The following is a 25,103-nucleotide window of genomic DNA, read 5'->3' as shown; positions in this document are numbered from 1 at the left end:
GTGTCGGATCTACGTATGCTGTGTAGATAGGAGAGGGGTGTACAGTCAGTCTAGGTGTCAGAGTCCTGTATAGGGTGGGGATTGGAGGGCGGTGTACAGTCGGTTTAGGTGTCGGATCTACGTATGTTGTGTAGATAGGAGAGGGGTGTACAGTCAGTCTAGGTGTTTGATCTCCGTATGAGGTGTAGATAGGGGAGATGAGTACAGCCGGTCTAGGTGTCAGAGTCCTGTATGGGGTGTAGATAGGGGAGTACAGTCGGTCTAGGTGTCTGAGCTCCGTATGTTGTGTAGATAGGAGAGGGGTGTACAGTCAGTCTAGGTCTTTGATCTCCGTATGTTGTGTAGATAGGAGAGCTCCGTTGGTGTGTATGGTGAGTCTGGGTGTGATAGTCCCATATAATGTGTTACACAATGAATAGGGGTATTTCTGAATCATCAGGAATGAGGGGGGAGGGACAGAAGATGCGAGTCTCTGCTGTTCAGGCTCTGTAGATTCTGGGATGATCTTTTATCTTGTGCCTTGGGGTCCCTGTAGGACTCCCCTTGTTGGGGCCTCCAGAAGTCACTTGTGCCCAGGCCGGAGAGACCATGAGAGATAGTGGGTACCTCTGCCATTTCCTAAAACAAAACGGTAAAATCAGCAATGGTCCTCATAAAACACAGGAACAGTCAGTCCCCATCCCAACCACCAGATTGTGACCTTTGCTGCACTTCTAACCTTAGGACTTTCTGTGGCACCATTCTGGAAATGTGGAGCGGAGCTGTATTGGCCTCTCAGTGGACTGTTTCCAGGGTTTACCATGGCAGGCTGGGATTTTAGGGCACACATACGACGGCTCTATGATTAGGCAAATCTACACCGATCAGCCATAACATCATGACCGCCCACCAAAACCCATCCAGGCATGGACCCCCTAAGACCCCTGAAGGTACACTGCGCTGACTGACACCAAGCTAAGTTGGGAGGTGGGGCCTCCGTGGATCGGACTTGTTTTCCAGCAGATCCTACGGATGCTCCATTGGATTGAGATCGGGAGAATTTAGGAGACAAAGTCAACAGCTCAAATGTGTTGTTGGGTTCCTTAAATCATTCTTGAATTCATCAGACCAGGCCACCTTCTTCCATTGCTCCATGCACCAGTTTTGATATTCACGTGCCCATTTTAGGTGCTTTTGGCTGTGGAAACGGGTCAGCATGGACACGAGTCAGCATGGACACGGGTCAGCATAGACACGGGTCAGCATGGACACGGGTCAACATGGACACGGGTCAGCATAGACACGGGTCAGCATGGACACGGGTCAGCATGGACACGGGTCAGCATGGACACGGGGCAGCATGGACACGGGTCAGCATAGACACGGGTCAGCATGGACACGGGTCAGCATGGACACGGGGCAGCATGGACACGGGGCAGCATGGACACGGGTCAGCATAGACACGGGTCAGCATGGACACGGGGCAGCATGGACACGGGTCAGCATGGACACCCTGACAGGTCTGCGGCTACCCAGACCCATACACAACAACCTGAGATGACCATCAGCTTCAGGGACTACATATTTACTTGCTGCCTAACATACCCCACCCACTTCCAGGTGCCATTGTCATGTGACAATCAAAGTTATTCATTGACCTGTCAGTGGTCAGAATATTCTGGCTGATCGGTGTACTCTTTATAGATCACAATTTACACAGCACTTTACGTATCGTACATTCACATGGGTCCCTGTCCTCAAGGAGCTGACACTCTAAGGTGACTATCTCACATGCATACTTACACATCTAGTTTAGACCAGTGCCAGCAGGTTTTTGGAGTGTGGGAGAAACCTGGAGTACCAGGAGGAAACCTGCACAGGGAGAACATGCAAACTCCATGCAGACAGTGTCCTGGTTGGGATGGAGACCATGGACCCCCAGAGCTGAAAGGCAGATCATACAGCATCCTCTCAGTTTGTGTCATCTTACCGCCACATGAAGAGCCTGGAACGGCGTGCACAGCTGACCATAGAGGCTACACTTGCTGAGGTCAATGGCGAGTCTCTTCTTCTCTTTTCTGCCAGCAGACGCTTTCATGTGATTTTCTGGAAATCTCACATCTATGGAGGACTCCTAGCCAACACAAGAAGACACGGTATACGGATATCTGCTTCTATTATATACTGTATATAGTGTATGTGGTCAGCCGGGGATAGAAATCTATTACCTCATCATCAGCCAAATCATGCATCAACTCCGAGTCCAGCTCCAGCGGAGGTAACCCTGCAAGACAGGAGGTCCCAAATCATCATACTGCCACCAACCAATCAGAGCTAGTGCCATCTGCACCATCACCACACTGCCACCAACCAATCACCACACTGCAACCAACCAATCACCACACTGCCACCAACCAATCAGAACTAGTGCCATGTTCGCTATCACCACACTGCCACCAACCAATGAGAACTAGTGTTAGGTGCAGTATACAGACCTACAGTATCTCACAAAAGTAAGTACACCCCTCCCATGTGACAACACTGAAGAAATGAGACTTTGCTACAATGTAAAGTAGTGAGTGTACAGCTTGTATAACAGTGTAAATTTACTGTCCCCTCAAAATAACTCAACACACAGCCATTAATGTCTAAACCGCTGGCAACAAAAGTCAGTACACCCCTAAGTGACAATGTCCAAATTGGGCCCCATTAGCCATTTTCCCTCCCCGGTGTCATGTGACTCGTTAGTGTTACAAGGTCTCAGGTGTGAATGGGGGAGGTGTGGTAAATTTGGTGTTATCGCTCTCACTCTCTCATACTGGTCACTGGAAGTTCAACATGGCACCTCATGGCAAAGAACTCTCTGAGGATCTGAAAAAAAGAATTGTTGCTCTACATAAAGATGGCCTAGGCTATAAGAAGATTGCCAAGACCCTGAAACTGAGCTGCAGCACGGTGGCCAAGACCATACAGCGGTGTAACAAGACAGGTTCCACTCAGAACAGGCCTCACCATGGTCCACCAAAGAAGTTGAGTGCCGTGCTCAGCGTCATATCCAGAGGTTGTCTTTGGGAAATAGACGTATGAGTGCTGCCAGCATTACTGCAGAGGTTGAAGGGGTGGGGGAGGGGTCAGCCTGTCAGTGCTCAGACCATACGCCGCACACTGCATCAAATTGGTCTCCATGGCTGTCATCCCAGAAGGAAGCCTCTTCTAAAGATGATGGACAAGAAAGACTAAGGACATGGATTACTGGAACCGTCTCCTGTGCTCTGATGAGACCAAGATAAACTTATTTGGTGTCAGATGGTGTCAGGCGTGTGTGGGGGCAACCAGGTGAGGAGTATAAAGACAAGTGTGTCTTCCTACAGTCAGGCATGGTGGTGGGAGTGTCATGGTCTGGGGCTGCATGAGTGCTGCCGGCACTGGGGAGCTACAGTTCATTGAGGGAACCATGAATGCCAACATGTACTGTGACATACTGAAGCAGAGCATGATCCCCTCCCTTCAGAGACTGGGGGGCAGGGCAGTATTCCAACATAACGACCCCAAACACCTCCAAGATGACCACTGCCTTCCTAAAGAAGCTGAGGGTAAAGGTGATGGACTGGCCAAGCGTCTCCAGACCTAAACCCTATTGAGCATCTGTGGGGGATCCTCAAACAGAAGGTGGAGGAGCGCAAGGTCTCTAACATCCACCAGCTCTGTGATGTCATCATGGAGGAGGGGAAGAGGACTCCAGTGACAACCTGTGAAGCTCTGGTGAACTCCATGCCCAAGAGGGTTAAGGCAGTGCTGGAAAATAATGGCGGCCACACAAAATATTGACACTTTGGGCCCAATTTGGAGATTGTCACTTAGGGGTGTACTGACTTTTGTTGCCAGCGGTTTAGACATTAATGGCTGTGTGTTGAGTTATTTTGAGGGGACAGCAAATTTACACTGTTATACGCAGGGCTGCCGCTAGAAATCCTGGGGCCCCATACAGCCTACCTGACAGCCCCCCCCCCTCCACCGAAAATATCAAAATTATATTATCACCCCCTCCCCCAATCCCTCCCAATCACCCCTCACAGCGCAACCCCCCAAATCTACAGTGTAGTGTAGAGCACTGTAGTGCAGTGTAGAGTAGAGTGGTGTAGTGTAGAGCAGTGCAGTGCAGTGTAGTGTTGTATAGTGTAGTGTAGAGCAGTGTGGTGTAGTTTAGTGCAGTGTAGTGAAGAACAGTGTAGAGCAGTGTAGTGCAATGTAGTGTGGTGCAGACTGGTGTAGTGTAGGGCAGTGTGGTATAGTGTAGTGTAGTGTAGAGCAGTTTAGTGTAGTGTAGTGCAGTGTAGTGTAGTGTAGTGCAGTGTAGTATAGTGCAGTGTAGTATAGTGCAGTGTAGTATAGTGCAGTGTAGTATAGTGTAGTGTAGTATAGTGCAGTGTAGTATAGTGCAGTGTAGTATAGTGCAGTGTAGTATAGTGCAGTGTAGTATAGTGTAGTATAGTGCAGTGTAGTATAGTGCAGTGTAGTATAGTGCAGTGTAGTATAGTGCAGTGTAGTATAGTGTAGTGCAGTATAGTGTAGTGCAGTGCAGTGTAGTATAGTGTAGTGTAGTATAGTGTAGTGCAGTGCTGTGTAGTATAGTGTAGTGTAGTATAGTATAGTGTAGTGCAGTATAGTGTAGTGTAGTGCAGTGTAGTATAGTGTAGTGCAGTGTAGTATAGTGCAGTGTAGTATAGTGTAGTGCAGTGCAGTGTAGTGTAGTATAGTGTAGTGTAGTATAGTGCAGTGTAGTATAGTGCAGTGTAGTATAGTGTAGTGTAGTATAGTGTAGTGTAGTATAGTGCAGTGTAGTATAGTGCAGTGTAGTATAGTGTAGTGCAGTATAGTGTAGTGCAGTATAGTGTAGTGCAGTATAGTGTAGTGTAGTGTAGTGTAGTATAGTGTAGTGTAGTATAGTGTAGTGCAGTATAGTGTAGTGCAGTGCAGTGTAGTATAGTGTAGTGTAGTATAGTAGAGTGTAGTGCAGTATAGTGTAGTGTAGTGCAGTGTAGTATAGTGCAGTGTAGTATAGTGTAGTGTAGTATAGTGTAGTGCAGTATAGTGTAGTGCAGTGCAGTGTAGTATAGTGTAGTGTAGTGTAGTGCAGTGTAGTATAGTGTAGTGTAGTGTAGTGTAGTATAGTAGAGTGTAGTGCAGTATAGTGTAGTGTAGTGCAGTGTAGTATAGTGCAGTGCAGTGTAGTATAGCGCAGTGTAGTGCAGTGTAGTATAGTGTAGCGCAGTGCAGTGCAGTATAGTGCAGTGTAGTATAGTGCAGTGTAGTATAGTATAGTGTAGTGTAGTATAGTGTAGTGTAGTATAATGTAGTGCAGTATAGTGTAGTGCAGTGCAGTGTAGTATAGTGCAGTGTAGTATAGTGTAGTGCAGTGTAGTATAGTGTAGTGTAGTGTAGTATAGTGTAGTGCAGTATAGTGTAGTGCAGTGTAGTATAGTGTAGTGTAGTATAGTATAGTGCAGTGTAGTGCAGTGTAGTATAGTGTAGCGCAGTGCAGTGCAGTGTAGTGTAGTATAGTGCAGTGTAGTATAGTGCAGTGTAGTATAGTATAGTGTAGTGTAGTATAGTGTAGTGTAGTATAATGTAGTGCAGTATAGTGTAGTGCAGTGCAGTGTAGTATAGTGCAGTGTAGTATAGTGTAGTGCAGTGTAGTATAGTGTAGTGTAGTGTAGTATAGTGTAGTGCAGTGCAGTATAGTGTAGTGCAGTGTAGTATAGTGTAGTGTAGTATAGTATAGTGCAGTGTAGTATAGTATAGTGCAGTGTAGTATAGTATAGTGTAGTGTAGTATAGTGTAGTGTAGTATAGTGTGGTGCAGTATAGTGTAGTGCAGTGCAGTGTAGTATAGTGCAGTGTAGTATAGTGCAGTGTAGTATAGTATAGTATAGTGTAGTGTAGTATAGTGTAGTGCAGTATAGTGTAGTGCAGTGTAGTATAGTGTAGTGTAGTATAGTGTAGTGCAGTATAGTATAGTGCAGTATAGTATAGTGCAGTGTAGTGCAGTGCAGTGTAGTGCAGTGAGGTGTAGTGTACTGTAGTCTATATCATGTGACATTTGGGTCATGTGTGCAGAATTGGAAATCTCCGTTCATTAAAGGTTTATGCGGTATTTACTGTTAGAATAAAGAAACATTCGGGAAATAAGTCGTGGTCCAGGCATGTGCTATTTAACTAATATTGCTGGTTGCTAAGGAGCCGGCGCCCGCCGAGTCCTTTACAATTAGGGGCACAGGGTGACCAAAAACCCCAGTCTGGTCTGCACTAATCAGACTCACTGTACAATCACACTGGACTCAGCATTTGGTGTTACCCCGGTTTGTGTTGGGGGAGGGGCTCTTTCACTTAGGACAATAATATTTCTGGACAATGTCCCTCAATAAATATATGAAGATAAACAATTTCACTTTTCAGATTGCTAGAAGTTTGAGGTGGGGTGCGGTTTGTTAAGTGCCTGTATCCCATTGTTCTATTGTTTCTGTCTGCCTTGGGATCAACCTATTATGGGATGTATGTGTGTATGTGGATTGGCTGCTAGAGGGGAGGGGGGATTGTCCCAGAGTGTATATCTCTTTGTGCATGTGTTTGAATAAACAGTCTTATGATTCTTACCACCCAACACTGAAGTCATAAGTGACTAGGTGGGATAAGGGATCTTGGATCGTGCTGGTACCAGGCAAGGGAAGCTTATACAGCAGACATATTCTTCTTGAGTACGGGGTCCGTTACATGAAGTTCCCCCCTGTGACAGTACTCAGCGTCACTGGGAATGAAAGACAGACACTATATTGTGGGGTCCTTGGAGTAATGTTACTTTGGATTCAAGTCCATGTCCCCTCAAGACAGTCAGACCCATCATAGCAGATGGTAATATCATCAGCTCAACCACCTGTCTTCCACCCATTGTTGAATATGCTGATTTACTCACCTTTTATCTACTGTGGGTTCTGTGTTTACACTTATGATAATGTGTATTGTACTTCATAAGCTCGAGGGCAGCAGTCTGCTAGTTAATTGGCTCAGTTTGATTGAATCATTGTCATCTATTAGTTACTGGTAGCAAAGTAGAATACTGTTTGTGTTGGTTGTTCTTTAGATAATTAGTTCAGGTTAATTATATTTCTGTATATAATTTTCATCTGCGTATGATAATGTAATCAGGCACCTGACCTGTGTGGGGTAATCTGATCAGGAGGGGGATGCCCATCCTGTATTTATTCGGTGTGAGTTTGTTCAAATAAATATCCCAGTTCTATACAAGCTAAGTTCCATCTAGTTTTGTATGGGGGGCGGCTAGAATATCTGATACCTATAATCAAGACTGGAGGAAGCCGTATACTGAGGGAATCCCACAAACACAGTGTGGTTCCGTTACACCCCCAAAATCCATATTATCCAAAAAGCCATATTTTTGCTTTTTTAAGCCGGCTTTCTTTGTTTCTTGGTAGGGGCCTGGCAGGTCAGTTTAGGTGGACAGCCATGTCTTGGTAGGGGCCCGGCCGGTCAGTTTAGGTGGACGGCCATGTCTTGGTAGGGGCCTGGCTGGTCAGTTTAGGTGGACGGCCATGTCTTGGTAGGGGCCTGGCCGGTCAGTTTAGGTGGACGGCCATGTCTTGGTAGGGGCCTGGCCAGTCAGTTTAGGTGGACGGCCATGTCTTGGTAGGGGCCCGACCGGTCAGTTTAGGTGGAAGGCCATGTCTTGGTAGGGGCCCGGCCGCTCAGTTTAGGTGGACGGCCATGTCTTGGTAGGGGCCCGGTCGGTCAGTTTAGGTGGACGGCCATGTCTTGGTAGGGGCCCGGTCGGTCAGTTTAGGTGGACGGCCATGTCTTGGTAGGGGCCTGGTCGGTCAGTGTAGGTGGACGGCCATGTCGTGGTATGGTTGCCCAGGCTGGTCAGTTTAGGTGGACAGCCATGTCTTTGTGGGGGCCCAGCTGGTCAGTTTAGGTGGACGACCATGTCTTGGTAGGGGCCCGGCCGGTCAGTTTAGGTGGACGGCCATGTCTTGGTAGGGGCCCGGCTGGTCAGTTGAGGTGGACGGCCATGTCTTGGTAGGGTTGCCCAGGCAGGTCAGTTTAGGTGGACGGCCATGTCTTGGTAGGGTTGCCCAGGCCGGTCAGTTTAGGTGGACGGCCATGTCTTGGTAGGGGCCCGGCCGGTCAGTTTAGGTGGACGGCCATGTCTTGGTACGGTTGCCGTTGTGCCATACTCTTTCCATTTTCCCATGATGGATTGAACAGCGCTCCGTCAGATGGTCAAAGCTTGGGAGATTTTTTTATAACCTAACCCTGCTTTACACTTCTCCACAACCTTATCCCTGACCTGTCTGCTGTGTTTCTTGGCCTTCATGATGCTGTTTGTTCACTAAGGTTCTCTAACAAACCTCGGAGGGCTTCACAGAACAGCTGTATTTATACTGAGATTACATTACACACAGGGGGACTCTATTTATTAATTAGGTGACTTCTGAAAGTAATTGGTTCCATTAGATTTTAGTTCGGGGTATCAGAGTAAAGGGGGGTGAATACAAATGCAGCCACACTTTTCACAGATTTATTTGTATCATTTATCATTTTCCTTCCCCTTCACAATTATGGCCACTTTGTGTCGTCTATCACATAAAATCCCAATAAAATACATTTACGGTTTTGGTTATAACATGAGAAAATGTGGGAAATTGCAAAGGGTGTGAATACTTTTTCCTGGCACTGTAGCTATAGTCTATATGCAGACATAGTCCTGTGTGGGGGAGGGGGGAGGGTGTCAGTCTAGACAAAGCTCTCAGGGAATGTGTCACCCGTGCTCCTCATCTCTGCCATCATCACCTCAGCAGAGTCATTTCAGCCAGCAGCCCACATCCTGCCGCTGGCACCGACTCTTCGACCACAAGAAGCCATGCCAGCGGGAGGGGGTGGAGGGCGGCCAGGACATTGCGGTCTGCGGGGAAGAGTTGTGAGATGAGTAAATGGAGCGAGGATGGGAAGAATTGGATAATTCCAGAGAAGAGGAGGAAGCAATGCCAGGACCAGAATACACCCAACCCCCACCACATCACACCCAACCCCCACCGCATCACACCTGACCCCCACTACATCACACCCAACCCCCACCTCATCACACCTGACCCCCACTACATCACACCCAACCCCCACCTCATCACAACCGAGCCCCACCGCATCACACCCGACCCCCACCTCATCACACCCTACCCCCACTGCATCACACCCGACCTCCACCGCATCACACCCAACCCCCACCGCATCACACTCGACCCCCACCGCATCACACCTGACCCCCACCGCATCACACCCAACCCCCACCGCATCACACCCGACCCCCACCGCATCACACCCGACCCCCACCGCATCACACCCGACCCCCACCTGCATCACACCTGACCCCCACCTAATCACACCTGACCCCCACCACATCACAACCGAGCCCCACTGCATCACACCTGACCCCTACTAGATCACACCTGACCCCCACCTGCATCACACCTGACCCCCACTACATCACACCCAACCCCCACCTCATCACAACCGAGCCCCACCGCATCACACCCGACCCCCACCTCATCACACCCTACCCCCACTGCATCACACCCGACCTCCACCGCATCACACCCAACCCCCACCGCATCACACTCGACCCCCACCGCATCACACCTGACCCCCACCGCATCACACCCAACCCCCACCGCATCACACCCGACCCCCACCGCATCACACCCGACCCCCACCGCATCACACCCGACCCCCACCTGCATCACACCTGACCCCCACCTAATCACACCTGACCCCCACCACATCACAACCGAGCCCCACTGCATCACACCTGACCCCCACTAGATCACACCTGACCCCCACCTCATCACACCTGACCCCCACCACATCACACCTGACCCCCACCGCATCACACCCGACCCCCACCTCATCACACCGACCCCCACCTGCATCACACCTGACCCCCACCTCATCACACCTGACCCCCACCACATCACAACCGAGCCCCACCGCATCACACCTGACCCCTACTAGATCACACCTGACCCCCACCTGCATCACACCTGACCCCCACCACATCACACCTGACCCCCACCTCATCACAACCGAGCCCCACCGCATCACACCTGACCCCCACTAGATCACACCGACCCCCACCTCAACACACCCTACCCCCACCACATCAGGGGGAGGGTACAGATGTAGAATTAGCCAGTGGAAAGCAAGTTTCAGAGGGCAGAAATGGGGGCATTAGCGGTAGGGTGTTCGGAGCTCCTATACCCAGGGTGGGTATGGGGAAAAATCACAAGAGCAGCCTAAAAACATCAAATGAGGATAAATGTAACCGGTCAAAATTACGAGGTTTGTATACCAATGCCAGAAGCCTGGCCAACAAGATGGGAGAGCTGGAGCTACTGATGTATGAGGAGGACTTAGATTTTGTGGGGATAACAAAGACTTGGTTTGACAGCTCTCATGATTGGATGGCGACCATTCAGGGGTATTCCCTTTATCGCAGAGATAGAGAGGGTAAAAAAGGGGGAGGGGTATGTCTGTATAATAAGAACAGTATACAGGTAAATATGAGGGATGATATTAATAATGGAGCTATGGACGAGGCAGAATCCCTATGGGTAGAGCTTCAAAGGAAAGGCACGGTGGGGAAGGTAATATTGGGCGTATGCTATAGGCCCCCAACCAGAGGGAGGAGGGTGAGGTGGACCTCATGTTACAGATAGGATTGGCAGCAAGGATGGGAAATGTCATTATAATGGGGGACTTTAATTATCCTGATATAGACTGGGCAGAAGGAACCTCAGCCAAGGCTCGGCAGTTCCTAAATGTTCTGCAGGACAATTTTATGGGTCAGATGGTGAACGCACCGACAAGAAACAATGCGGTACTTGACCTACTGATTACCAACAATACAGACCTGTTCACGGATATAGAAATACGGGGCAACTTAGGAAACAGTGACCATAGGGCAATTAGTTTCAGTATTAATTATAGTAATAGGAAACACAAGGGTAATATAAGGACACTGAATTTCATAAGAGCCAATTTCCCAAAACTGCGCTCTCTGCTAGAAAATATCAAATGGGATAGAACCCTGGGAACAAAGAACACGGAGGAAAAATGGGAGTGCTTCAAGAGCATACTAAACAAAGGGATTGGCCAGTGCATTCCAAAGGGAAATAAATTTAAAAGAGCAAAACTAAACCCTGGGTGGCTAAACTCCAACATAAAAATGTATATTAGAGCTAAAGAAAAGGCCTTCAAAAAATACAAGGCTGAGGGGTCATTGGCAGCATTTAAGCATTACAAAGAGCGTAATAAGAAATGTAAAGGGGAAATCAGGGCGGCTAAAATAGAACACGAGAGACATATAGCGGAGGAGAGTAAAAAGAACCCCAAGAAATTCTTTAAGTATATAAAGAGTAAGAAAGCGAAGCCAGAACACATTGGCCCCATAAAAGACGATAAGGGAGTTTTGGCCACAGAGGACAGGAAAAAGGCGGAAGTGTTAAATAATTTCTTCTCTTCAGTCTTCACAAAAGAATCGGGGGGCTACACGAACCCCGCTTGTAAGGCCGAACTAAACAACACACCTCAGGAAATACCGCCATGGCTAACAGAAAATAGACTTAGAACTAAACTAGAGAAAATTAACATAAATAAATCACCGGGATCGGATGGCTTGCACCCGAGGGTTCTTAAAGAGCTCAGCCAGGTGATTGCCAGACCATTATTCTTGATCTTTAAGGATAGTTTACAGACGGGTATGGTGCCAGCTGATTGGAAAAAAGCCAACGTGGTACCAATATTTAAAAAGGGGCCGAGATATATCCCGGGTAACTATAGGCCGGTCAGCCTAACATCAGTAGTGTGCAAGATTTTGGAGGGGATGTTAACCGCTTCCATACAGAGCAGTTAGACCCCCTTCCTGCATAGACCAATTTTCAGCTTTCAGCACTCTCACACTTTGAATGACAATTGCTCAGTCATGCTACACTGTAACCAAACAAAATTTTTATCATTTTTTTCACACAAATAGAGCTTTCTTTTGGTGGTATTTGATCACAACTGGGGTTTTTTTTTTCGTGATATAAGCAAAAAAAGAGCAAAAATTTTGCAAAAAAAACACTTTTTTTTAGTTTCTATTATAAAATTTTGCAAAAAATTATTTTTTCTTCATACATTTGGGCCAAAATTTATACTGCTACATATCTCTGGTAAAATTAACCCAAATTAGTGTATATTATTTAGTCTGTGTGAAAGTTATTGAATCTAGAAACTATGGTACCAATTACTGAAAATTTATCACACCAGATGTACTGATGGCCTATCTCCTTTCTTGAGGCCCTGAAATGTCAGGACAGTACAAATACCCCCCAAATGACCCCTTTTTGTAAAGTAGACAGTCCAAGGTATTTAGTAAGAGGCATGGTGAGTTTTTTGAAGTTATAATTTTTCCCCACAATTCTTGGGAAAATGAAGAAAACATTTTTTTTCTTTTTTTTCCCAAAACGTTGTCAATTTATAAGCTATTTCTAACACATAGCATGTACACAGCAAAAATGACACCCCAAAATTCATTCTGCTACTCCTTCTGAGTATGGTGATACCACATGTGTGAGACTTTTACACAGCCTGGCCACAAAAAGAGACTCCACGTCCAAGTAGCACCATAAGGCGTTTTAGGAGCATAAATACACATAAAACTTTCTTACTACCTATCACACTTTTCAAGGCCCTAGAGCACCAATACAATGGAAAAGTCCACAAAATGACCCAATTTTGGAAAGCAAACACTCCAACGTATATTCTATGAGGCATTATGGGTCCTTTGAACATGTCATTTTTTTCCACAAGTTTTTGGAAAATGTGGGAAAAAAATAAAAACTTTTTTTTTTTTTACACAAAGTTGTCAATTTATAGGATATTCCTAACACATAGCATGTACATAGCAAAAATGACACCCCAAAATACATTCTGCCACTCCTCCTGAGTATGGCAATACCACATGTGTGAGACTTTTTCACAGCCTAGCCATATAGAGGGGCCCAACATCCAAGGAGCATCATCATGCATCCTAGCCACTTGCCTAGGCCTATTTTTGACATTTGGTGTTTACAAGCTAAAATCAGTTGTTTTTGCTAGAAAACTACTTAGAACCCCAAAACATTATATATTTTTTTTTAGCAGAGACCCTAGAGAATAAAATGGAGATTATTGCAATATTTTTTATCACACCGTATTGGCGCAGCGGTCTTCCAAACGCAATTTTTTGGGAAAAAATTCACTTTTTTTAATTAAAAAATAAGAAACCAGTAAAGTTAGCCCAATTGTTTTCCATAATGTGAAAGATAACGTTACGCCAAGTAAATAGATACCCAACATGTCATGCTTCAAAATTGCGCACGCTCACAGAATGGTGACAAACTTTGGTACTTAAAAATCCCCATAGGCGACATTTTAAAAATTTCTACAGGTTGCTATCTTAGAGTTACAGAGGAGGTCTAGGGCTCAAATTATTGCTCTTGCTCTAACGATCGCGACGATACCACACATGTGTAGTTTGAACACTGTTTACATATGTGGGCGGGGTTTCCGTATGCGTTCGCTTCTGCGCGCGAGCTCGCGGGGACAGGGCGCTTTAATTTTTTTTTTTTTTTTTTACTATTTATTTTATTTATTATTTTTTATTTTTACACTGTTTTTTTTAAAAAAAAAAAATTGATCATTTTTATTTCTATTACAAGAAATGTAAACATTACTTGTAATAGAAAAAGGCACGACAGGACCTCTTTTTTGTGAGATCTGGGGTCAAAAAGTCCTCAGATCTCACAAGTACACTAAAAGATAGAAAAAATAAAAAAAATAAAAAATAAAAAAAAATAAAATAAAATGAAAAAAAAAAAAGGGACCTTTAAACTGGTTGCTAGGCAACGACGTTTGCCGTAGCTCCGGTCCTCCAAGACCATAGAGTCGAGTGAGGGCAAGCTTGCCCTCACTCGACATCCTGTCTGTGAGGATCTGGGACCGGATCGTTTTCCCCGCTGCCGGCGGGTCCGGTAAGCGGGGAAAAGGACCAGAATGCAGCGGGAGGGGGGGGGGCACCTCTTCCGCCACCCCGGAAGGGTGATCCCGCGGCGAATCTGCCGCTGGGACCACCCTTATCGGAAAGCCAACCGTCCACCGTTTAAAAAAATACCAGGGTTATGGCAGCTATCTGCTGCCATAACACCGGTATTTAGGTTTAAACGGAGGAAGTATATAAACCTTTTTGGACTTAGACATGGTGGCTGTATGAAGGGTGACAGGTACTCGGGTACTTTGCTGGGCAGGTGACAGGTACTCTGGTACTGATGAGCAAGTGGCAGGTACTTGAGTACTCCGATAGGCAGGTGACAGGTACTCGGGTACTCTTATGGGCAGGTGACAGGCAGGTGATAGGTACTGATGAGTAATACTGATACTGATAGGTGATACTGTACTGATGGGTACTGATGATCAGTACTGATACTAATAGGTGATAGGTACTGATGGGTACTGATGAGTACTGATGAGTAGTGATGGGTACTGATGAGCAGGTGGCAAGTACTCGGGTACTTCAGGTGTCAGGTACTCTGATGAGCAGGTGGAAGGTACTCGGGTACTCTGTTGGGTAGGTGACAGGTACTCGGGTACTCGGGTACTCCGGTGACGGGTACTCAAAGTACCAGAGTACCTGTCATCAGAGTACCCGAGTACCTGTCATCAGAGTACCCGAGTACCTGTCATCAGAGTACCTGATGGCCTGATGGGCTGGTGACAGGTACTCGGGTACTTTGATGGGCTAGTGACAGGTGCTCCTTATTGGGGGGGGGGGGGAATCAGTGTGTTTAGGGTGCACTGTAGTTGGTAACTAGCTGTTACCGCACTCTCTTCCTCACACAGGATCAGTGTGTGAGGAGGAGAACACGGTGACAGCTAGTTACCGTGTTCTCTGATGACATTTGTGACCGGCTGTGATTGGACACAGCCGGTCACGTGGTAAAGAGCCAATTTCATTGGCTCTTTACCTAGATCGGGGATGGGCTCTGTCCGAGGGACGAGCCTCGTCCCCGATCGCCGCGCTGCGCGCCCCGGGGGCGCGCAGTAGCGGGGAGATCCGGGCGCCGTCATATGACGTCCGCCCGGATCGAGAAAGGATTTGTGCCGACGTCTTTTTACATGACGCGGTACGGAAGGGGTTAAGGGACCACATACAAGACTTTAGTAATGAAAACGGTATTATTAGTAGTAATCAGCATGGATTCATGAAAAATTGTTCTTGCCAAACCAATCTATTAACCTTCTATGATGAAGTGAGCAGCCACCTAGATAAAGGAAGGTCTGTGGATGTGGTGTATCTGGATAACGGAAGGCCTGTGGATGTGGTGTATCTGGATAAAGGAAGGTCTGTGGATGTGGTGTATCTGGATAAAGGAAGGCCTGTGGATGTGGTGTATCTGGATAAAGGAAGGTCTGTGGATGTGGTGTATCTGGATAAAGGAAGGTCTGTGGATGTGGTGTATCTGGATAAAGGAAGGCCTGTGGATGTGGTGTATCTGGATAAAGGAAGGTCTGTGGATGTGGTGTATCTGGATAAAGGAAGGCCTGTGGATGTGGTGTATCTGGATAACGGAAGGCCTGTGGATGTGGTGTATCTGGATAAAGGAAGGCATGTGGATGTGGTGTATCTGGATAAAGGAAGGTCTGTGGATGTGGTGTATCTGGACAAAGGAAGGTCTGTGGATGTGGTGTATCTGGATAAAGGAAGGCCTGTGGATGTGGTGTATCTGGATAAAGGAAGGTCTGTGGATGGGGTGTATCTGGATAAAGGAAGGTCTGTGGATGTGGTGTATCTGGATAAAGGAAGGTCTGTGGATGTGGTGTATCTGGATAAAGGAAGGCCTGTGGATGTGGTGTATCTGGATAAAGGAAGGTCTGTGGATGTGGTGTATCTGGATAAAGGAAGGTCTGTGGATGTGGTGTATCTGGATAAAGGAAGGTCTGTGGATGTGGTGTATCTGGATAAAGGAAGGCCTGTGGATGTGGTGTATCTGGATAAAGGAAGGTCTGTGGATGTGGTGTATCTGGATAAAGGAAGGTCTGTGGATGTGGTGTATCTGGATAACGGAAGGCCTGTGGATGTGGTGTATCTGGATAATGGAAGGTCTGTGGATGTGGTGTATCTGGATAAAGGAAGGTCTGTGGATGTGGTGTATCTGGATAAAGGAAGGCCTGTGGATGTGGTGTATCTGGATAAAGGAAGGTCTGTGGATGTGGTGTATCTGGATAAAGGAAGGTCTGTGGATGTGGTGTATCTGGATAAAGGAAGGTCTGTGGATGTGGTGTATCTGGATAAAGGAAGGTCTGTGGATGTGGTGTATCTAGATAAAGGTAAGCCTGTGGATGTGGTGTATCTGGATAAAGGAAGGTCTGTGGATGTGGTGTATCTGGATAAAGGTAAACCTGTGGATGTGGTGTATCTGGACTTTGCAAAGGCCTTTGACACCGTTCCCCACAAACGATTACTGTACAAACTAAGGAAGGTAGGTATGGACCATAAGGTGAGTACCTGGATAGAGAACTGGCTCCAGGGGAGAGTACAGAGGGTGGTGATTAATGGGGAGTACTCGGATTGGGTGGGTATGGAAAGTGGGGTCCCCCAGGGTTCTGTCCTGGGACCAATCCTGTTTAATTTATTCATAAATGATCTAGAGGAGGGGATATCTAGTACAATCTCAGTATTTGCAGATGATACTAAATTAGGCATGCCAATATCTTCTATGCAGGATGTGGAAACCTTACAAGCGGACCTGAACAAAATAACGGGGGGGGGCAACTACATGGCAGATGAGATTTAATGTTGAAAAATGTAAAGTAATGCACTTGGGGGCCAGAAACCAGAAAGCAAGCTACTCACTAGGGGGGGAACCTCTGGGTGAGTCTAGGATGGAAAGGGACCTGGGGGTACTGGTAGACAACAGGCTTGGCAGTGGCATGCAATGCCAAGCCGCTGCAAGCAAAGCCAACAGAATACTGGGATGTATAAAAAAGGGGATTCACTCCAGAAATAAAGAGATTATTCTCCAGCTCTACAAGACTCTGGTCCGGCCACATCTGGAGTATGCTGTCCAGTTCTGGGCACCGGTCCTCAGGAAGGATGTGCTGGAACTGGAGAAAGTCCAGAGAAGGGCAACAAAAATAATTAGGGGAATGGAGGACATCAGCTATGAGGAAAGACTACAAGCACTGAACTTATTCTCTCTGGAGAAGAGACGATTGAGGGGGGATATGATATCAATGTACAAATACTGTACTGGTGACCCGAGCATAAGGAACAAACTATTCAGAGAAAGGGAATACAATAAGACACGTGGCCACTCACTAAAACTAGAGGAAAGGCGGTTTAACCTTAAAATACGCAGGGGGTTCTTCACTGTAAGAGCAGTAAGGATGTGGAATTCTCTTCCGCAAACATTTGTATCAGCAGGGAGCATCAATAGTTTCAAAAAACTATTAGATGGGCACCTTAAAGACCACAACATACAGGGGTATACAATGTACAACATACAGGGGTATACAATGTACAACATACAGGGGTATACAATGTACAACATACAGGGGTATACAATGTACAACATACAGGGGTATACAATGTACAACATACAGGGGTATACAATGTACAACATACAGGGGTATACAATGTACAACATACAGGGGTATACAATGTACAACATACAGGGGGTATACAATGTACAACATACAGGGGGTATACAATGTACAACATACAGGGGTATACAATGTACAACATACAGGGGTATACAATGTACAACATACAGGGGGTATACAATGTACAACATACAGGGGAATACAATGTACAACATATAGGGGTATACAATGTGTGGTTAACAGCAAACCCACACACACATCATAGGTTGAACTGGATGGACTGATGTCTTTTTTCAACCTCACTAACTATGTAAATATCACAGCCTACCCCCACTGCATCACACCCGACCCCTACCTCATCACACCCGACCCCCACCGCATCACACCGACCCCCACTTCATCACACGCAACCCCCACTGCATCACACCCAACCCCCACCGCATCACACCCGACCCCCACCGCATCACACCGACCCCCACCACATCACACCCTACCCCCACCGCATCACACCCTACCCCCACCACATCACACCCTACCCCCACCACATCACACCCTACCCCCAATTCATCACACCCGACCTCCACCTCATCACACCCTACACCCACCGCATCACACCCTACCCCCACCTCATCACACCCTACCCCCACCTCATCACACCCTACCCCCACCTCATCACACCCAACCCTTACCGCATTACACTCAACCCCTACTGTATTTTTGAGGCGTGGCCCTGGTTTGGAACCTTGAGGGGACCCCCACGCCGTTTTTTTTTTCCATTTTAGCGTGGTGTTCCCCCTCAAGATCCTCAGAGCGCAAGTCGCACCACAAGTCGGATCATCTTCCATTCAAATCAGTGGGCTGAAAGCCGCATCAAAGACTGCTCATAGGCAACCACTGGTTTTGAATGGAGGCAGAAAAAGGCTGCTAAAAGCCAACGTGGCCAAACATGCGATAACGCCATTGGCAGAAGCTACTAAAAGCACGTTTTTACAGCTGCTTTATCCTGGCGTTAGAAGTGGCTCTGCAGCTCGTTTTTTCTGACGCCCCGTGTGCATGGGGCCTAAGTATCTGTCTTTCACTCCCAGTGACAGTGAGTACCGTCACATATCTTCCCCCCCAAAGGTAGACTAACCAGGTAGCAGACCTCCAATCGGTCTGTGCCAGTGTTGCCAACCCCCCGGAGGGAAATTTACTGGCAGAACGTCCAAAATTTACGGACGGCACCAATTTTTTACTGACATGGCAAAAATGTACATAAACAGGCTGTTTTCAGTGCTAAACCGTGCAAATATCAATACTTAAACTATAAACATGTAGATAGCGCTATTAGCAATGTGTTTAAGTTAAACAAAAGTCAAAAACCATATTTCTCCATTTACATGAAGATCAGATTAATATAACCCAGCCAGCACAGCGTTCCCCCATATATCAGAGTGTTCAGGATTTCCCCTACAGTGTAACTCTGACATAAAGAGGAGTGCTGCAGATCTTGATTTAAGCAGGAACTCTGATTTAAGTGGGTGCTCTGGTGACCAGAAACCGCCTTATATCAGAGTCCACTGCATTCCCCTTTACATCAGAGTTCCCTTTTACATCAGGGTCCGCAGAGTTCCCCCTTCGCACTGTAAGGGGAGAATACTGCAGACTCTGATGTAGAGAGGAATATCAGGAACTCTGATAGGGGGGTGGGGGGGACTCTGGTGACCAGAGACCACCTTCCACAGATTAATTACACTAAGGTAAGGGGGGGGGGATTCCCTGCTATAAGGGGGAAACCTTTACATCAGTTCCCCCTTACATTATTGTATTCACCCAGCCCTTACATCAGTGACCCCCCCCTTAGACTGGCCTGGCAGCGCTGTCACTTACCTGAGGGTGGTCAGAGGCTGCGGAAATGATACGGGAGGTGGTCAGATGCTGTGGACATCATACCGGAGGAGGTCAGAGACTGCGGACGTTCTACAGGAGATGGTCAGAGGCTGCGCGGACATGGTACAGGAGGTATTGAGAGGCTGCAGACACCCCCCATTCCCCCCAACAGTAGTGTCCTAATCTGCCCCCCTTCACCCTCCACATCAGTGTCCACCTCTGCCACCTTTTAAATCACCCTCCCACAGCAGAGTCCTCCTCTGCCCACCTTCATATACCCTCTACAGCACTGTCCTTCTGTGCCCCCTTCAGACCCCATAGTACTGTCCTTCTGTGACCCCTCCAGCCCCCATAGTACTGTCCTTCTGTGACCCCTTCAGCCCCCATAGTACTGTCCTTCTGTGCCCCCATAGTACTGTCCTTCTGTGCCCCCTCCAGCCCCCATAGTACTGTCCTTCTGTGACCCCTTCAGACCCCATAGTACTGTCCTTCTGTGCCCCCATAGTACTGTCCTTCTGTGTCCCCTTCAGCCCCCATAGTACTGTCCTTCTGTGCCCCCTTCAGACCCCATAGTACTGTCCTTCTGTGCCCCCTTCAGACCCCATAGTACTGTCCTGTGCCCCCTTCAGACCCCATAGTACTGTCCTGTGCCCCCTTCAGACCCCATAGTACTGTCCTGTGCCCCCTTCAGACCCCATAGTACTGTCCTGTGCCCCCTTCAGACCCCATAGTACTGTCCTGTGCCCCCTTTAGTCCCCACAGGCACTGTCCTCTGCCCCCTTCAGACCCCCATAGTACTGTCCTGTGCCCCCTTCAGACCCCATAGTACTGTCCTGTGCCCCCTTTAGTCCCCACAGGCACTGTCCTCTGCCCCCTTCAGACCCCCATAGTACTGTCCTGTGCCCCCTTCAGACCCCATAGTACTGTCCTGTGCCCCCTTTAGTCCCCACAGGCACTGTCCTCTGCCCCCTTCAGACCCCCATAGTACTGTCCTGTGCCCCCTTCAGACCCCATAGTACTGTCCTGTGCCCCCTTTAGTCCCCACAGGCACTGTCCTCTGCCCCCTTCAGACCCCCATAGTACTGTCCTGTGCCCCCTTTAGTCCCCACAGGCACTGTCCTCTGCCCCCTTCAGACCCCCATAGTACTGTCCTGTGCCCCCTTTAGTCCCCACAGGCACTGTCCTCTGCCATCTTCTTTAATGAGTGTCCTCCTGTCCTCCACTTCTCTAGCCACAGCGCCAGTGCAGTGCCCAGTAAAGCCAATGCTTCTCTCACCGTGGAAGGAAGCTGCTATCTAGCAATGGGGTGATCCTGACGGTCCTGACCTGGCTTACAGAGATGTAAAAGCTGCATCCTCCCGAGTCCCGCCTCTTGCCGACGCCGCGTGTGTGTGGCTGTGTGCAGTGAACCGAGTCCGGTATCCTCCTCCCGCCCGGCATCATTTTAAATTTTTACGACGGCTCCCGAGTCCCGCCTCCCGTCCCATGCGGCATGACATCACCAGTGGGTGGCGGCAGACTCAAGATCGGATGACTCGTCGAGTCAGACTGGATGATTTCCGGAACTGCGCATGCGCAGTTCTAATCTGAGCCCGAAGCAGCCATTTTTACTGGCACTTACTGGCTCCTACGGGCATTTACGGGCAGCCTTAAAGTGCCCTGATTTTACGGGCTGTCCGTAAAAACACGGACGGTTGGCAACACTGGTCTGTGCCTGAGTTAGTCGGGTAACAAGTCCCAAAGAGTCAATCCATCATGGCAGCTTCCTTGACAAAGTTCCACATAGTTTGTAAGTTTGTCCCGGCAGGGCGCATGGAGCTCTCATAGCCGATCAGTCTGTGGAAGTCTGGTTTGGGCAGGCCAGACTGGGCTTCTTGGGCACCCGGTGTCCCTAATAGACACAGGGGGACTTACACATAAGAGGGGCCTAGGGGACTGAGAGAGGGATTTCCCAACCTCTCTAAGGTAAGCTGTGTTCCATGGGCCCTCTGACCAAAGTGACTCCCATCACATCTCTCCCCTTTCAGAAGGAGACTAACACAGGAGGAGAACCCAAACAGGTTGACTTTGAAGGTAGTCTGTAGTTCCTGTCCCCCAATCTCTGTACCCACACAGTACCCCAAACAAATTGTCCCGAATGGAGCATTACTCACCCAGCCAACCTCTGCCTCTCTCGTAGAACATACCCGCTGTGGGGAAGAAGCCTGGACTGGCCCTTCTCCCTGGAGTCCTTTCAGCCACTGGAGAAGACAGGGTGGCTGGGCTCACTCCCTCATGCTGTTGGGGACCTGGGCCGACTGCCCAGCATCCCTGGTATATAGAGGTGAAGACCGCAGTCCAATCCAATACCACAGGAACTCCATCTTTTGTATGTTGAAGGCAGAGGCCAACCGCACTCTGCTCTGTTGCCAGCTCTTCTGCTGGGTTGGTGTCATCATTCTGGGGCGCCGTCTGCTGCTGGGAAGGGGAGTCGGCTGCTCCATCTTCCTTACCCTCATCTGACGGTTGGGACAACTTTCCTCTGGTACCGTCTCCCAGATACACAAATCCTGGCTGGGGAGGGAAGACCGTTTCCTCCGCTCTGACTGATTGGTGGGGAGGGAGGACAACAACCTCCTCTCCCTTCTCACCCTGGTCCTCCAAAACTGCCACAGGTGTGGGGCAGAGCTGGGTGTAGAATCTTTACTTCATCAGCATGTCGCTGGGGCAAGGGGCTGATTTCCCCAGCTTCCTGGAACTCTGTAGCTGTTGCGGGTGCTGGGCAGAGGTTGGTAGCACTCTGCCCTGTTGCCGTTGCCAGCACTTCTGCTGGGGACTCCACATAATCCGCTCCAGTTAACTGTTGGGGAGGGAGACCGGCTTCCTCCGCTCCCAGACATTGGATCTCTCGCTGAGGAGGAAGGATGACCACCTTCTTCTCCGAACTGTGCCGCTGCTGTTGGGGAGTTATCACCACCTTCCCACCCTGGGCCTCTGGAACTGCCCCAGGTGTGGGGCAGAGGTCTTGGACCCTCTGTCCAGTTGTCAGCGCTCCACAGATTTTCCTGCTGCTGGCAGGAAATCCAATGTCCCTGTCAGTGGTGTTGCAGAAAGTTCAGCTGCCTCTTCTCTCTTTGCTGCTGTTGGTGTTGGGCAGCGCTCAGTGATGTTTGGCCCTGATGCCAGCTGTTCCGCAGGGAAGTAAACTGTAAAGTCAGTGGCCTTGCACGCATCTTCCTGGGTCACCAATTTGTGCAGCCAGAGGTCAGCAGCGCTATGCCTGGATGCCGCTCTTCTGCTGTAGGCTCACTGGGAAGTTCCTCCTTTAGCAGAAAAGTCTATTAAATCCCCAGCCTCTGGAATTGGTTAAAGTCCAGGGCACAGGCTGGTGGCACTTGGGCCCAGTGCCAACACTTTGGGGGGTGATTTATCACCCATATCATCCTCCGATGGAAAGTCAATTGAATCTGTGATCCGTGGTTGGGGAATGAAGATGGCTTCCTCTTCTCCCATACCTTTATCCAGTAGCTGGACAGACGCATTCCTCCATCCAAGCTCGTCCTGTACAGAAACAGGTTCGTCAAGGGGAATCAGCACTTTCTGCATCCGCCATAAGACCTCTGCATCCAAAACCGTGGGTGGAGGTGAGCAAAGCACACTATTACTGTGCCACATTGTCCATTCTTCATTTAGAATTTCTGGACTGTCAGCTGCTACTTCTGGGTATTCCCAGGCAAGGGGAGCCCAGGCCCGGCACTGAGCAGAGTCTATCAGCTGTCTGTAGGCGATCTTCAGCTCCCATTCCTGATTGGCTAGAAATTCCAAATCTTCCAGTGCCCAGAACCCTTCTGAGATGTTCAGGATCTCTTCTCTGTAATCTTCAATTTCCTCTAATCACCACTCCAAATCGCTTCCAAAGTCGGGGTCCTTGGACAGCCTCTCTAATAACAGCCCCAGGCCACCATAGCAAAAGCCTTCCATTGGGCTGCCGTTCCACTGTCCATGGGCACACTTGGGTTACATACCAGTGGAGGGCTCTGTAGCTCTCGTCCAACCGCATCTCCACCTGGACCAGCCTGCTTATCTCAGCTTTCCATTCCTTGTACGATTGTCTCCCCAAAAACATCATTCACAATCCATACTGGGACCAGTACCTTTCCTGGATGGATGGGAGGATTTTTCCCTGGTGTTGCTGCTCACGGGCTAGCACTTCCTTCCAGAGTTCCCAGCGGATTGAATCATACCATCCTAGCAGGACCTTCTCTGACACCGGTCCCCTGTGCTGTATCCGAATCTCTCACAACCTCCTTCCGAATTCCTCTTCCATGGCGGCTGATATCTGTACCTCTCCTCTTCTGCTATCCGGACCTTGGATCCCGGTGGAGGTTTGGATGTCCCAGACTGCAGGAAGCATCCCACCACTTGCCACTAATGTAACGGAACCACGACCCACACTATGTTTGTGGGCTTCCCTCAGTATACGGCTTCCTCCCAGTCATAAACATAGATATCAGATTTTCCAGCTGCCCTCATACAAAACTAGCCGACAACTTCGCTTGTACTGGAATCTTCTCTTTATTGAACAGTCACACATGATTTATATACTGCATGTACCTCCCCATCCTGATCAGATTACCACACACAGGTCAGGGGTTGCCTGATTACATTATCATATGCAGATGAAATTGTATACAGAAATATAATTAACCTGAACTAATTATCTAGCCATCTGGACAGAAACAATATGTGAATTAATTAACAATTAACAATGGGACAGGCAGACTTAACAGAATCCACATCCCACCTCAATACACAAACAATAGGAAGAGCCTGTCTCTGACATTGAGGTACAATACACATTATCATAAGTGTAAACACAGAACCCATTTGAAGAAATCCAAACCATTAAGTATCTGTCCTTCACTCCCAGTGATGGTGAGAACCGTCACAACACCCGTCCCCCACTGCATCACACCCAACCCCCACCACATCACACCCAACCATTCCCATACACAGCCTTACTATAGATTATAGTTTTATAGTCCCCCTAGGGTGATAACCCCCAGTATATTAAAGTACCCCCAGGGTAATAATCCCCAGTATATTATAGTACCCCCAGGGTGATAATCCCCAGTATATTACAGTACCCCCAGGGTGATAATCTCCAGTATATTATAGTACCCCCAGGGTGATAATCCCCAGTATATTAAATTACCCCCAGGGTAATAATCCCCAGTATATTATAGTACCCCCAGGGTGATAATCCCCAGTATATTACAGTACCCCCAGGGTGATAATCCCCAGTATATTATAGAACCCCCAAGGTGATAATTCCTAGTATATTATAATAATCCCAAAATGATAATCCCTAGTATATTATAGTATCCCTGGGGTGATAATCCCCAGTATATTACAGTGCTCCCGGGGTAATAATCCCCAGTATTTTATAGTACCCCCAGGGTGATAATCCCCAGTATATTATAATGCTCCCAGGGTAATAATCCCCAGTATATTGTAGTACCCTAAGGG

General features: G+C 48.1%; 1 protein-coding gene across 1 annotated transcript in view; it reads right to left on the bottom strand.

Annotated features, from left to right (window-relative positions):
* Positions 1-356: 356 nt before the first annotated feature.
* LOC309566510 (cilia- and flagella-associated protein 337-like) overlaps positions 357-25,103 on the bottom strand; it is a 99,522-nt gene continuing 74,775 nt past the window's right edge. The window contains exons 19-21 of the mRNA XM_082271682.1: positions 2,208-2,263; positions 1,970-2,113; positions 357-618 (exon numbers count right to left, since the gene is read on the bottom strand). Of these exons, the coding sequence (XP_082127808.1) occupies positions 436-618; positions 1,970-2,113; positions 2,208-2,263 (383 nt within the window). The 3' untranslated portion in view covers positions 357-435. The remainder of the gene's footprint in view (positions 619-1,969; positions 2,114-2,207; positions 2,264-25,103) is intronic.

The sequence above is a fragment of the Pelophylax lessonae genome (genome assembly GCF_965119305.1).
Source record: "Pelophylax lessonae genome assembly, chromosome: 11".
Lineage (NCBI taxonomy): Eukaryota > Metazoa > Chordata > Amphibia > Anura > Ranidae > Pelophylax > Pelophylax lessonae.
The sequence above is the reverse complement of the archived record's forward strand: the minus strand, read 5'-3'. Positions and strand labels throughout refer to the sequence as shown.